General features: G+C 54.9%; 1 protein-coding gene across 1 annotated transcript; it reads left to right on the top strand.

Annotated features, from left to right (window-relative positions):
* Positions 1–43: 43 nt before the first annotated feature.
* On the top strand, positions 44–13,328 carry sh3bp5la (SH3-binding domain protein 5-like, a). Its single transcript, XM_030103618.1, has 6 exons — positions 44–651; positions 9,301–9,363; positions 10,870–10,998; positions 11,472–11,636; positions 12,328–12,501; positions 12,704–13,328. The coding sequence occupies exons 1-6, from the start codon at positions 436–438 to the stop codon at positions 13,181–13,183; spliced, it is 1,227 nt and encodes a 408-aa protein (XP_029959478.1). The 5' UTR covers positions 44–435; the 3' UTR covers positions 13,184–13,328.
* Positions 13,329–14,442: the final 1,114 nt, after the last annotated feature.

Here is a 14,442-nt window from a genome sequence, read left to right as displayed (position 1 = left end):
ACGGTGGAGTACGGTGGCCGTGTCGGCTCAGTCGCCGTTTCGCCTTCAGCCGCTGTGTTTACGTCGCGCTGACCGGGAGGCCGGAGCCGGGAATGAGGAGCCCCGGGGAGGCGGGGGAGGACCGCGCATGCCGGGGCGGTGGGGGACACGCACCTTCCTCCGCATACCGTGCATCTCACGGCCGCTGAACGTTCTCGCGGCACGCGCTCGCCCCCGGTCCCGGCGTTAGCCCGCTAGCACGCCGGGCTGCCCGCGGCCCGCTGAGGGCAGCGGCGCCTGGTTGCATGGCGCGGGGGGAACTCGTCGACTGTTGTCCGGCTCTCTGCTGCTTCACTCCGCCCGCCTGTTATTAAGAGAATCGGGGTTTTGAGTCGCACGACGACCGCTTCTTCTCCTCTAAAACCCGAGCTAACGCGGCAGCAGCGCAGGCCTGGGATGGAGCCGGGGGACCTGCGTGAGAGCCCCGCCGGGTCCGGGGAGTCGGATGTCGGGGAGTGGAGGGAGGAGATCTCCGGTGGCGGCGAGGAGCAGGTGAAAGCTACCGAAGCTACCGGGCCGGCGCCGCAGACAAGCGAGGAGAAGGAGCCAGCGAAGCCCGCCGGAGAGACCCTGCACAGCCCGTACGAGGAGGAGCTGGACCCCCGGATTCAGGTACAGAACCAGTCTCCGTGCAGACCCGCGCCGCGGGGCCGCGGGGCCGCAGGGCGGAGGGCGGAGGAGGCCCCTCACCCACCCAGCGTCCGGCAACTCACCTCGGCTCAAACAAAACTCATGTTTCTGTCAGTTTTAAAGCTAGGGTTGGCGATCTGAATGAGATACGTTAAAAAAAAAAGAAAAAGAAAAACTGGTTAAAATGATCTTTATGACCCGATGGGAAGCCATTCATAGCGTGTTCTTAAAGTAGAGCGAAAATATCCGCTATCTACAGCAGGAGGACAGGAAAAACAGCAGCCAGTAGTCTTGATGCACACCTTGGTTGTAAACCAATCAAGTCCCTTCGCCGTTCGACCTGCCCCCTGTGCGTACATGTCAATGGCGTGCACTGACCCTGGTTCAGTGCGCACGTAGAAGGACGGAGCGTCGTTGCAGAACGGCGGAGAAGAATGTTTTGGGGGTTTACTTACCGCTGAGTGCGCCATAATTTGGCGTTGTGCAAATAAAGAAAAACAAAGAAACGAAGCGCTGAGGACAGGTTAGCACTGTAACAGTGTTGCTCGTGCATGTAAGCGGATGCGTCCCATTGGGGGAGCTCCTCCAATGGGGCGGGAGCTGGGCGGAGCCTTGGGGAGATGCTACATTCGAATACATGCTAGTTTTCCAAGATCGCCAACCGTAGCTTTAACACCTGGTTCCAGAGAGGAACAGCAGTCACAGTATCGCTGATCTGAAATGTCAATATTATAAAATACAAACATCCAGTGGCGGTTCTAGACCAGCTTTACCGAGGGGGCCTGGCTGGGGCACATTTAACCCAAAAAAGACAAAGATTCAAAATCTTATTTGATGCATTTTAATTTCATAAAACTAGTGTTTAACCTTCATGTTTGATTCTTATAAACAGGCCAATGATGATCTTGCTCACCTTTACATGTTTCGGTTGTCAACCTGCAGCCTTCCTCAGAAGTGTCACGTGATGTGGCACTTCTGAGGCAGGCTGCAGGCTGACAGCCGAAACCTGTAAAGGTCAGCAAGATCGTCATTGGCCTGTTTATAAGAATCAAACATGAATACAAAAAAAGGCCTAATGAACCTCATCGGACTAGTGTTTAACCTTTGTAACCAAAGTGAAGGGTCCCGTCCCCCATCAGGGTCCCGTCCCCCATCAGGGTCCGGCTGCATCGGCGGGTCTTCTGTACATCTGCTGATGTCTGTGGACAAAGACAAACTGAATATATGTCAACATAAATTCTGCATCACAGCACATAACGTCCTGCACTCACTGCTTCTCACCATATATTTATTAATTGTATTAGTTGTGGTTTTGTTGTATTCAGTTCGCTCTTTCGTTGTTTGGCGCAGGAATAGGACGAACACTCCAGAGTATGAATGACAGGAGAATCGGCTGCTGTTGTGGACTTGCTTGATTTTGTGCAAGAACCGTGCAGTGACCTCCAGCTGACACGACGCCTGGTCTGGCGCTGCTGCTGCTAGAATTTAGAGTTAGTCAGCAACATTTCTTACCTGAAGTCTTCCCTTGTGACGGTTCTTATTGGCCGTGGGGGCTCTGGCCGCCTCTCGTCGGGTTGCTTTCATGAAGGTTGCTTCCCGCTGGTCTTTGGTCTTCTTCTGTTTCGTTTATTGGCGGCTGGCCACCATCTTGGGGCATTACCGCCACCAACTGGGCTGGAGAGTTCCTCGTCTCTGGTCAGCGGTGCAACGCACTAAAGTATCCGACTAGAACGTTAAGCCGTGCGCAATAGTTCCACCTTCTGCGTCGGCGCAATATCATTACCATATGATCGTCGTTGGAGGGGAGGGGCCACAGGGGGTCCAGACTCGTTGCTGCAGGGGCACTGGCCCCTGTTGGCCCCTCCCCAGAACCGCCAGTGAGCCGACGGGTCGTTGATCGGAGTCTCCGGGAGCTGGAGCCGACGTAGCAGAAACATGCGGGCTGCTCCACAGGATCGGTCACCGTGTGGAGCGCGCCGCAGTGCATGCTGGGTATGCTTCCAGCTGCGTTGCGCTGAGTGGCCAAACTTCAGACTCTGAAACATTTAGACGAGCGCCGGTGGCGCCAGGACGGGGACAGACCCAGCAGCCGAGCGAGCCGCCATGCTGGTTCAGTCTGAACACCGGGCCAGTCCGGCGGCGCCGTAGCGCCGAGTCACGCTGCGTTCTATCGAGTCCAGGAGTCTCACAGCGAGTTCATTCAGCCTCTCTGGGCGATACGCCGACATTTACTACGACCAGCCGCGTCGCGTCGCCATGTCGGCGTGTTTGCTGTTCGTTTTGGCGGTGTAGCTGGGCCGTGTCCATGTCCCTTTAAGACGTGGCTCCGCCCACTCCTGGTTAACATCACAGGAAGTGTCAGCCTGTCGACCCTCCGGTCCGGCCTGTCACATGACCGCGTCACCTGGACGGGAGGAGCTGTGATTGGCTGATTGATGCTGAACTTTAACCCCTGAAATCAGATCAACAGATGATTGAGGTGGAACTCAGAGTCTGGTCCAGAAGAACCAGAACCAGAGACCAGAACCGGTTCTGGAACCAGGAGCTCGATTTGTTTATTTACACTCTGAAAACCGGCATTTTGAATGGGTTCCAGTGGGTTCTAATGGGTTCCAGTGGATTCTAATGGGTTCCAGTGGGTTCTAATGGGTTCCAGTGGATTCTAATGGGTTCCAGTGGGTTCTAATGGGTTCCAGTGGATTCTAATGGGTTCCAGTGGGTTCTAATGAGACCCGGCTTCTTTTTGAAACAACATGGTCGCCCCCTGCTGGAATTTCCTGGAATTCCAGCTCTTCTCTTTCTGCCAGCGAGGTCGTCTCTTGTCCGAGTCCTGCTCCGTGTCTTCCTCTGTGCTTCGGTGTTTCTGTGGCAGGGTGGCGGCGCCATCTACAGGCCTGGCAGCGGAACTGCAGTCCTCATGTTGAAGATGTAGAATATTTCCTGCAGCGATACTGAGAGGACAGGGTCCAGGAGGAGGTCTGGTCTGGACAGGGTCTAGGTGGACTGGTCTGGACAGGGTCTAGGTGGACTGGTCTGGACAGGGTCTCCAGTCAGTGGAGTTTGGGACTTTTCCTCCATGGGTCCTGTTGGATCTGGTCCTCTGCTGGATCTGGTCCTCTGCTGGATCTGGTCCTCTGCTGGATCTGGTCCTCTGCTGGACCTGGTCCTCTGCTGTGAGTCTGGACCGTGGAGATGTTTTATTTCCTGATCCTGATGAATCTGACGTTTATAGAAAACCGAGTCCAGAATGAGAAACAGAATCTTAATAATCATGTTTGCTCCACCCGAGCCAGAAGGAGTCCCCCCAGAGTCTCTGTCTGTCCCCCCAGAGTCTCTGTCTGTCCCCCCAGAGTCTCTGTCTGTCCCCCCAGAGTCTCTGTCTGTCCCCCAGAGACTGTATTGGGACCAGGGAAAAGGGCCTAGAAAGTGAATCTGGCTGCGCGGCACTGGATTTCTGCTGGATTTCTGCTGGATCTCTGCTGGATCTCTGCTGGATTTCTGCTGGATTTCTGCTGGATTTCTGCTGGATCTCTGCTGGATCTCTGCTGGATTTCTGCTGGATCTCTGCTGGATCTCTGCTGGATCTCTGCTGGATCTCTGCTGGACCTGTGTCCAATGCCTGTCTTCAGAGACAGCTCCGTCTGGACTCCGGGTTTAAAGCTCTACTCAGAATATTCGTCCAAACAGGAATGTGTCTGTATGAGAAAACACGACATCTGGTGCCGCCGTTTCTGCTTGTTGTTGATTCTGGCAGCACAAAGTCTTGATCAGGGTCTGAAACGCATCCAGCAAACGTCTGAAACCAGGACTGGTGCCTCTGCTCAGAGGAATTCAGAGGGAGAAATGCAGCTTGTTGTTTGAAGGAAACGCTTCAACTAAAATGATTTGCACCCAGCACAATGAAATATAAGGTACATTTAGCTAAAAGAGTATGTTTCACATATTTAAAGTATCACAGCCTTCTGTGTAATGAAAGATATACAATAAAAAAAGCACAGCATGGCCATGAATGGCTGGAAAGCAGCAGAATTGCTCCACGCCCTCCAAAATCAGAATCATGGAAACAATGGAATAAGACAAAAAGAATAAATGCACAGAAGGTCAGAATCATTCACAAGTACGGTAAAAACATTTATCCAAATGCAGCAGTGTCTCTGAATACGGAAGTATAGATTCATACACAAATATAGAAATAAAATAAAGAAAAAGACAGACTGCATGGTGGCATTTCACTCATCATTTTCATCATCTGCAGCTCGGTCCTGTTTCTTTTCAAACATCCTCGCTTGCTTGGCGCCGACATGAATCTGAAGACAGTCCTGCAGAACGCTGCCAGCCCCAGGACTCATGTCCTCCATCCTCACTGCACCACCCGCTGCACCACCTGCTGCACCACCCGCTGCACCACCCGCTGCACCACCTGCTGCACCTCCCGCTGCACCACCTGCTGCACCACCCACTGCACCACCCGCTGCACCTCCCACTGCACCTCCCACTGCACCACCCGCTGCACCACCTGCTGCACCACCCGCTGCCAGCTCCCCTCCTCACTGCACCACCCACTGCACCTCCCGCTGCACCTCCCACTGCACCTCCCGCTGCACCACCCGCTGCACCTCCCACTGCACCACCCGCTGCACCTCCCACTGCACCACCCACTGCACCACCCGCTGCACCTCCCACTGCACCACCCACTGCACCACCCGCTGCACCTCCCACTGCACCACCCGCTGCACCACCCGCTGCACCTCCCGCTGCACCACCCGCTGCACCTCCCACTGCACCACCCGCTGCACCACCCGCTGCACCACCCACTGCACCACCCGCTGCACCTCCCGCTGCACCTCCCACTGCACCTCCCGCTGCCAGCTCCCCTCCTCACTGCACCACCCGCTGCACCACCCGCTGCTCCTCCTCTCTCCAGCAGTGCTTCCTGGTCTCTGGTGGCCCCCCCAGCGTCGGTCTGGGCTTCGCTGGTTCTCCAGCAGGCTGACGAGGCCCGACAGAAAGATTTGTACCGTTTATCATGTACGTTTGGCAGCCGGCCGGCCGTACAGGAGGCACTCGTTTACCCAGCAGGCGGCTCCGGTTTGAAGCTGCTGAAAGAACGGGCCTGGAACTGTCCCAGGATGCACCTGTGGTGAACTGGCAGGCAGTGGAAGGTGAGCGTCAGCCGCCTCTTCAGCAGATCCTGCCTGAAACACAAACACTATGGGGAAGGAAGGATGAGTGTGTGTGTGTGTGTGTGTGTGTGTGTGTGTGTGTGTGTGTGTGTGTGTGTGTGTGTGTGTGTGTGTGTGTTCACATAAGCACACACACGCCCTTTTTTGTGAGAATAAGTCGACAACAATTAACCTTGTAGTGTTTACTTTTCTGTTCACCAGACCGTGAGAGACACGTGATATTTCCGCTCCTGCGTTCTGAAGCAGCAGGACCTTCTGGATTCTTCTGTGTCCACAGACGTCTTTCGTAGCTCGTCCATCCGCAGCACTTCCTGGTCAAATACAATCCTTCGACGGATGACAGTCTCGAGCCGCGTCACAGCCGACGCCATTTGGCGTCGAAAAACGCGAGGAGCCGAACGCGGGTCAGTTCTGAGGTCCGACGCTGAACAACGCGGCTCGTCTGTGGTGGGAAGGCGGGGCTTCCGGCCTTTTGCTGTGTTAGCTTAGCATCATGCTAACCCTGCTGAGCGAGTGGTGTATGCTAATGAAGCCAGACGGCGGCGCCGTGCCTGGAGCGCCACGTGATCCACAGACGCTGCGAGTTTGCTGAGTTTCAGCGTCGCTCCAGGAGCTGCGCCACTGTTTCCCCGGCCCCGCCCCCTGACCTACGTCACCACGGAGACGCTCTCTGATTGGTTTGCTGCAAAATCGCGACACGTCGCTAAATCGCGCCGCCGACGCGAAAATGCCCCAACGTGTTGCGTTTCGTCGCCGGTAGAACGCGGTAGAACGCGGTAGAACGGCGCGTTCCCCGTTGTCTTCAATTACATTTGGACACGAAAACGCGGAAATCATTTGGTGGAGTGAACGCAGCTTCAAGAAGAAATCGTAGCTGTCAGTGAGGAGTGTTTCAGTTCTGAAAAACACACACGCACACAGACACACACACGCACACAGACACACACCATGTGTAAACTGTTACAGCCATGTCATGTTTACATAGTCATCCAATCAAATAACAGTGACAACAGGTTTGTTTTGCAATGATGAGCACAAAAGACCTCTCTCTCTCTCTCTCTCTCTCTCTCTCTCTCTCTCTCTCTCTCTCTCTCTCTCTCTCTCTCTCTCTCTCTCTCTCTCTCTCTCTCTCTCTCTCTCTCTCTCTCTCTCTCTCTCTCTCTCTCTCTCTCTCCTGCACAGCCATTAATCTGGGCTGGCAGTAGTGGCCTGTCCACCCCTGAAAGCCCTGCATTCCACTCTTTGCCCCCCCCCATTTCTAATGGAGATTTACCATCTCTAAAGCCCCCCCCCCCACTTCACCTGTTACAGTCGGGTCTCAAACTAAACTTTTAGCTCACTGTAAAACAGTCTTGTATAATGATGTTAAAGCAGAAGTGTGCAGCGGTTGCTCTGGCGCTAGCTCCCCCTGCTGGTGTCCTGTGGAGTCCACGAGACGAGACCAGATTTTAATGTTGACGTGATCAGCGACATCCCCATCCAGGCCACGGCCACAGACCACGCCACGGCTGCATTTGCACTTCATGCCACTAGGTGCGTTGTTTGCATGTTCAACCTTATTTTACACAGACACCACAGAAGAAGAGGGGCTGCAGGCTCTCTCTGCATGCTGTTAGAAAAAGAGTGTGAGCCGGGAAGACGTGGTCACATGTTCAGTGATGCGATGCATTATTTTTTCAACAAAAGAGAAGAACTGAAGCATCGTTTCTGCACATTTTATTTACGTTGTAGCAATTAAACTGGATCACAAGTAGTTCCTGGACTCAAAAGACCGAGATTCCTTGCGGACAGAACACGGCAGAACAGTATTTCATGTCCCCTTCGACGGGTTTTTAAAGATGAATATGAGCATATTGGGGTTTTTGCTCGCTGTGCGCCATGTAATCTGTTATTCCGTCAATATTCCAGTTAAGAAGGGTCACTGCCTGCATGTAGACGTACTGGATGAGAAATCTCGCAGCATTTCGATCTCACCAGATCCCGTGACACGAGATCCCGTCCCTTCCCTGCTGGTTTACCGTTAATAACATCAACAGAACAGGAGCCGGGCGTTTCCCTCTCCTCAGCGTTGTGGGATGTTTGTCAGTGAGGTCTCAGCTGCAGATATGTGGACACGTCTCGCTTCTCCAGGTTAGGATTCACTGTCAGCTGTGGAAAAGATCTCTCGTGACCTCGTGACACGAGATCCCGTCCCATTCCTACTTATTGAGGTGAAGCAGTTGCAGAGTTCTGCTTTGATCGACTTCATCACGGCCTCAGACTCCTTCTGTTTGTTCCTCTGTCTTAAACGAGCGATGCGTCGCGGCTGCAGCCCAGAATTCACATTGTTGGTGTTAACTTCACCTGGTCCGACCCCCCCCGACCCCCCGCGGTGCTGTCCGGAGGGGCAGATTGATCCGTCCATCAGGTCCTCAGACGCCCCCTGCGGAGTCCTGCTGGTCCTCGCCTGGACAGACGCCAGATGCTCAGACCATCGTTTCAACCCTTTGTAGTAACTTTTGAAGCCGTCCTTCTTTTCGTTTCGTCATCTTCGCTCGTATCGGTGACAGATACAGTCGACGCCATGTTGTCTGTTGATCTGAAACCGTGGCAACAGGACTCGGCTCCTATTGGTCCACGTGACCAAGAACCGCTGCACGCTCTGCAGACCGCAGTCCGCCGTGTAAACATCAGAAAGACCGACACAAAAACGCTGATTTTTAAAACATGACTGGAAACGGCGAGGAGGATTGTTTGGGTCTTAATGAGCAGCAGAGAGACCTGATCCAGCAGGGCCAGGACAGCCCAGCGTCTGTCCACGTCCACTCATCAACATGTCCTCATGTTGATCTGACGCACCAACACCCGGCTCTAAACTGTCCTCATGTCCTCATGTCTCTTCATACAGCTGTCTCTGTCCCTGTCCTCATGTCTCTTCATACAGCTGTCTCTGTCTCTGTCCCCATGTCTCTTCATACAGCTGTCTCTGTCCCCATGTCTCTTCATGTCTCTGTCTCTGTCCCCATGTCTCTTCATACAGCTGTCTCTGTCCCCATGTCTCTTCATACAGCTGTCTCTGTCCCCATGTCTCTTCATACAGCTGTCTCTGTCCCCATGTCTCTTCATACAGCTGTCTCTGTCCCCATGTCTCTTCATGTCTCTGTCTCTGTCCCCATGTCTCTTCATACAGCTGTCTCTGTCCCCATGTCTCTTCATACAGCTGTCTCTGTCCCCATGTCTCTTCATACAGCTGTCTCTGTCCCCATGTCTCTTCATGTCTCTGTCTCTGTCCCCATGTCTCTTCATACAGCTGTCTCTGTCCCCATGTCTCTTCATGTCTCTGTCTCTGTCCCCATGTCTCTTCATACAGCTGTCTGTCTCTGTCCTCATGTCTCTTCATACAGCTGTCTGTCTCTGTCTCTGTCCCTGTCCTGGTGTCTCAGTGTTGGACTCTCGTCTGTCTCTGCAGGAGGAGTTGGAGCACCTGAACGAAGCCAGCGCAGAGATCAACAGGCTGGAGCTGCAGCTGGATGTGAGTATGACCTCTGACCTCTGACCTCTGACCTGGCAGTGGACCATCGGCTGGAGGAGACGACCTCCTCCACGGTGTGGGCGGGGCTTAGACCCACAAGGCCTCTGAACACTGTGTCATTGGGAAAGCGGGACATAGGAAGACAGACAGAGGACAGCAGATGTCCCGGTCCAGTGGAGTGGACATGTCCACTCTCTGACTCTTAGAGAGACACGTCCACTGTGAGCGGCGCGTCTCAGATCAGCCGTAGCTCAGAGCCGCCAGAGACGGACCAGCAGACCTGCCAGCCTGGACGTCCTTAGTTTGACATCAGAACCCTCCGGACCCCTCCGGACCCCTCCGGACCCCTCCGGACCCCTCCAGAACCCTCCGGACCCCTCCAGAACCCTCCGGACCCCTCCAGAACCCTCCAGACCCCTCCAGAACCCTCCAGAACCCTCCGGACCCCTCCGGACCCCTCCAGAACCCTCCAGAACCCTCCAGAACCCTCCAGAACCCTCCGGATGCTCCGGAACCCTCCAGAACCCTCCAGAACCCTCCGGACCCCTCCGGAACCCTCCGGACCCCTCCAGAACCCTCCAGAACCCTCCAGAACCCTCCAGAACCCTCCGGAACCCTCCAGAACCCTCCAGAACCCTCCGGATGCTCCGGAACCCTCCAGAACCCTCCAGAACCCTCCGGATGCTCCGGAACCCTCCAGAACCCTCCAGAACCCTCCAGAACCCTCCAGAACCCTCCGGATGCTCCGGAACCCTCCAGAACCCTCCAGAACCCTCCGGAACCCTCCAGAACCCTCCAGAACCGTCCGGACCCCTCCGGAACGCTCTGGAACGTTCCGGAACTCTCCGCCTGGTTAAACTACAGCGAGCCGTGAGGCTGTGGGAGATGTGGACGTGCAGTCCTCATGTCTGCCAGCAGGAGGCAGCAGTGTAGTGGTGCCGTTTCAACCAATCATCGCAGAGCGGCGGAGGATGGTCTGCTGAACCCACAGCGTCCCTGTCCTGTCCTCCGCCTCCCTCCGAGATTGTCCACTTGATTGTCCCTCCTGTCCTCACCAGTCCACGGTTTGACCGAGCGAGTGCCACTGTCTCCGGACGGCGGCGGTCCTCCGGTCGACAACTCCCGGGTCACATGACTGCAGACACTGTAGAGGACATAGTGTGGACATTCAGACAGACTCTGGGTTTGACTCTCTGCCTCTGTGCCTCTGTGCCTCTTTGCCTCTCTGTCTCTGTGTCTCTCTGCCTCTTTGCCTCCCTGCTTCTTTTCCTCTCTGCCTCTTTGCTTCTCTGAATCTTTGCCTCCTTGTCTCTCTGCCTCTCTGCCTTTTTGCCTCTCTGTCTCTCTGCCTCCCTGTCTCTCTGCCTCTTTGCCTCTCTGCCTCTCTGCCTCTCTGTCTCTCTGCCTCCCTGTCTCTCTGCCTCTTTGCCTCCCTGCCTCTCTGTCTCTCTGCCTCCCTGTCTCTCTGCCTCTTTGCCTCTCTGCCTCTGTCCCTCTGTCCTCCAGGACGCTCGCTCCGGATACAGGAAGATCCTGACTGAATCGGCCCGGAAGCTGAACGCTCAGAGCTCTCAGCTCGGCAGCTGCATCGAGAAGGCCCGGCCCTACTACGAGTCCCGCCGGCTCGCCAAGGAGGTGATGCAGAGAGACAGAGACACACTGAGACACTGAGACAGAGACACACAGACACTGAGACAGAGACGCACTGAGACACTCAGAGACACTGATATGATGATACAGAGACAATGATGCTATGATAAACTCATACAAAGAAACAATAACCTGACAGACTGATATACACAAGGACGCTTTGCCCACTCATGCTAGTGCTAACACTAACGCTAATGCTAGCATCATGTTAAAGCTAGCAGTTGTGCTAATGCTAGTGTCATACTAATGCTAGCAGTCATGCTATTAACGCTAATGCTAGCATCATTTTAATGCTAGCAGTTATGCTAATGCTAGCATCAAATTAATGCTGACAGATGATCCAGGCTGATCAGTAGCACCATGGAGGCAGAGTTTGGTGTGTTGTTCTTTCCCTGCAGCTCGTTGTGAAGTGTGTGTTGTTGACGTGTGTGTGTGTGTGTGTGTGTGTGTAACCACAGGCTCAGCAGGAGACGCAGAAGGCGGCCCTGAGCTACGAGCGCGCCGTGTCCATGCACGCCGCCGCCCGGGAGATGGTGTACGTGGCGGAGCAGGGCCTGATGGCCGACGGCAAGAACACCCTGGACCCCACCTGGCAGGAGATGCTCAACCACGCCACGGCCAAGGTGCAGCGCCACGCCACGACACGCCATGATTCCACTCGCGACGACACGCCACGACACGAAACAACACGCCACGCCACGATTCGACACGCCATGACACAACACAACACAACACGACACGTTACGCCACGACTCGACATGCCATGATTTGACACGCCATGACACGACACTATATGCCACGAGACGTGACAACACGCCATGACACGACACGCCAAGCCATGCCACAACACGCCACTCCACGACATGACACGACACTTCACAACACACTACGACTCGACACGCCCAGCCACGCCACGACACGCCACGACTCGACATGACACGACACAACACACCATGATACAACACGCCACGACACAACACGCCATGCCACGACTCGACACGACATGACACGACACACGGTGACACACCACAACACGCCACAACACACCACGCCATGACACGCAATGACACACCACGTCACACCACGCCACAACATGCCTCGACACGCCACGACTTGACACGCTATGATTCGACACGACACGACAAAGACAACGAACGTGTGTGTGTGCGTGTGCGTGTGTGTGTGCGTGTGTGTGTGTGTGTGTGTGCGTGTGTGTGTGTGCGTGCGTGCGTGCGTGCGTGCGTGTGTGTGCGTGCGTGCGTGCGTGCGTGCGTGCGTGTGTGCGTGCGTGCGTGCGTGCGTGCGTGTGTCCAGGTGAACGAGGCGGAGCAGGAGCGTCTCCGCAGCGAGACGGAGCACCTCCGAGTGACTCACTGCTGCCAGGAGGCTGAAGCTCGAGTCCAGCTGCTGCAGAAGAGCCTGAGGAGGGTCATCGTCAAGTCCAGACCCTACTTCGAGCTCAAGGCCCAGTTCAACCACATCCTGGAGGTGACCCCTGACCCCTGACCTCAGATCCTGGACCTCCTGGTCCTGCAGGTCCTCGGCCGGGTCTTCCTTGTAAATGAGTCCAGGAATCAGACCAGGAGTGTTTGATCTGGGACCACCTGGAACTTGGAGGACCTGGATCCGGACCAGGGTGCAGAACCTCTGATCCAGAACCTGACCCTTGTCTTCCCTGTCTGTCCTGCAGGACCATAAGACCCGGGTCCTGCTCCTGGAGCAGCAGGTGTCCCGGGTCAAGACCCGGTACTCGGTGGCCCTGAGGAACCTGGAGCAGATCAGCGAGCAGATCCACGCCCAGAGGGGGCGGGGCTGCGGGGGGAGGAGCCCGCCGGTGGGCGCCGAGGCAGAGGCGGTGCTCCGGGAGGCGGGGGGCGGGGCCCGCGGGGGGGCGGAGCCGGAGCGGGCCGGCTCGGACTCGCTGTCCGTCTTCAGCCTGCAGACCATCGCCTCCGACCTGGAGAAGTACGACTCGGTGGAGCACCTGGGGGACCTGGGGGACCTGAGCGACGTGGGCAGCGTGACGGGGGACGAGGGGGAGGCGGGGCCGGCGGGGGGGGCGGGGCCACGGGGGGGCGCCGCCCTCAGGGGGGACAGGCTGCCGGAGACCGCCGCCAAACAGCGCCAGCAGCAGTTCTCTAAGAGCCACCACCGCAGCTTCAGCCTGTGAGGCCCGGACCCCCACTGACCTGACCTCTGACCCCCCACTGACCTCTGACCCCCCACTGACCTCTGACCCCCCCCACTGACCTTTAACCCCCCTACTGACCTCTGAGCCCCCCCCACTGACCTTTAACCCCCCTACTGACCTCTGACCCCCCACTCTGACCTGACCTCTGATTCCCCACTGACCTCTGACCCCCACTCTGACCTCTGACCCCACTCTGACCTCTGACCCCCCCCCCACACACAAACAAACACACACAAAACAAAGTGACTCTGATGTAAATACTATAATTAGCACTACAGAAACTCCGCCTCCTCCTCTCTGACTGGCTTTCCCTGGATGCACTGATGCATTGTGGGTACTTACTGCTCCCCCAGCATGAAGGAGCCGGAAGGTTGTGATTGGACCCCTGTGCTCGAGCCCCGCCCCCTCCTCCTGCTGGCCAACAGGGGGAAAGATGACAGAACCGTGCTGCTTTCAGGGCGCCTGGGTTTTTTGAGTTTCCCCCAGAAGGACTCGAACACTGAGCTGTCGGCGCTGCTCCTCCCCTGCTGTCCACTTCACACACGCCTGAGAGTCTGGCTGGGCTCAGACGGTCTACAGTGTGCCTTCACCCCCTCGCCCCGCCCCCCCTCGCCCCGCCCCCCGCTGTGGCCCCTCCTCTCTTCAATCCTCATCTTCAGTTATTTATTTAAAGCTGGAAACTTGATTTTTGTTCATATTTAATTTTTCTCTCGTTTTAGTTTAATTTGCTGTTTTTTTCCAGTATTTAGAAGAAATCCTTCAAATTTCAACCTTTTTTTTCTTAATTTATTTTTTCCCTGAAAAATGTCGAATTATATATTTTTTTTAATTATTTTTTGAAAAAATTTCCTTCAAACTCAACCGACTTTTTTTCTCTGAATTAAAAAGATGTTTTTTTTAATACTTGAATCATTTTAAAGTTTCTTTCCTTCGGTTTCTGTTATTTAATTTTCATTTATTTGACCTTTTGGTTGAAATGTGATCAAATGAATTTAAGGTTCAGTCAGATGAAGGTCGTTTCCGGTTTTTAATTCCTGAAGCTTCGCTCACTTTCAGTTTCATGGAATAAAGTGAAAAGATTAAAGAGAAGAAATTCAAACTTTTTGGTTTTTGGTCCAAAATCTGAAACTTCGATCTGTCAAATAAAAAACTGTCGATGTTCTGAAAGATTCAAACGCTGTGATTTACACAAGGTGTGTGTGTGTGTGTGTGTGTGTGTGTGTGTGTGTGTGTGTGTG

Source organism: Salarias fasciatus, chromosome 11 (genome assembly GCF_902148845.1).
Source record: "Salarias fasciatus chromosome 11, fSalaFa1.1, whole genome shotgun sequence".
Lineage (NCBI taxonomy): Eukaryota > Metazoa > Chordata > Actinopteri > Blenniiformes > Blenniidae > Salarias > Salarias fasciatus.
This window is presented reverse-complemented; position numbering and strand designations above follow the sequence as displayed.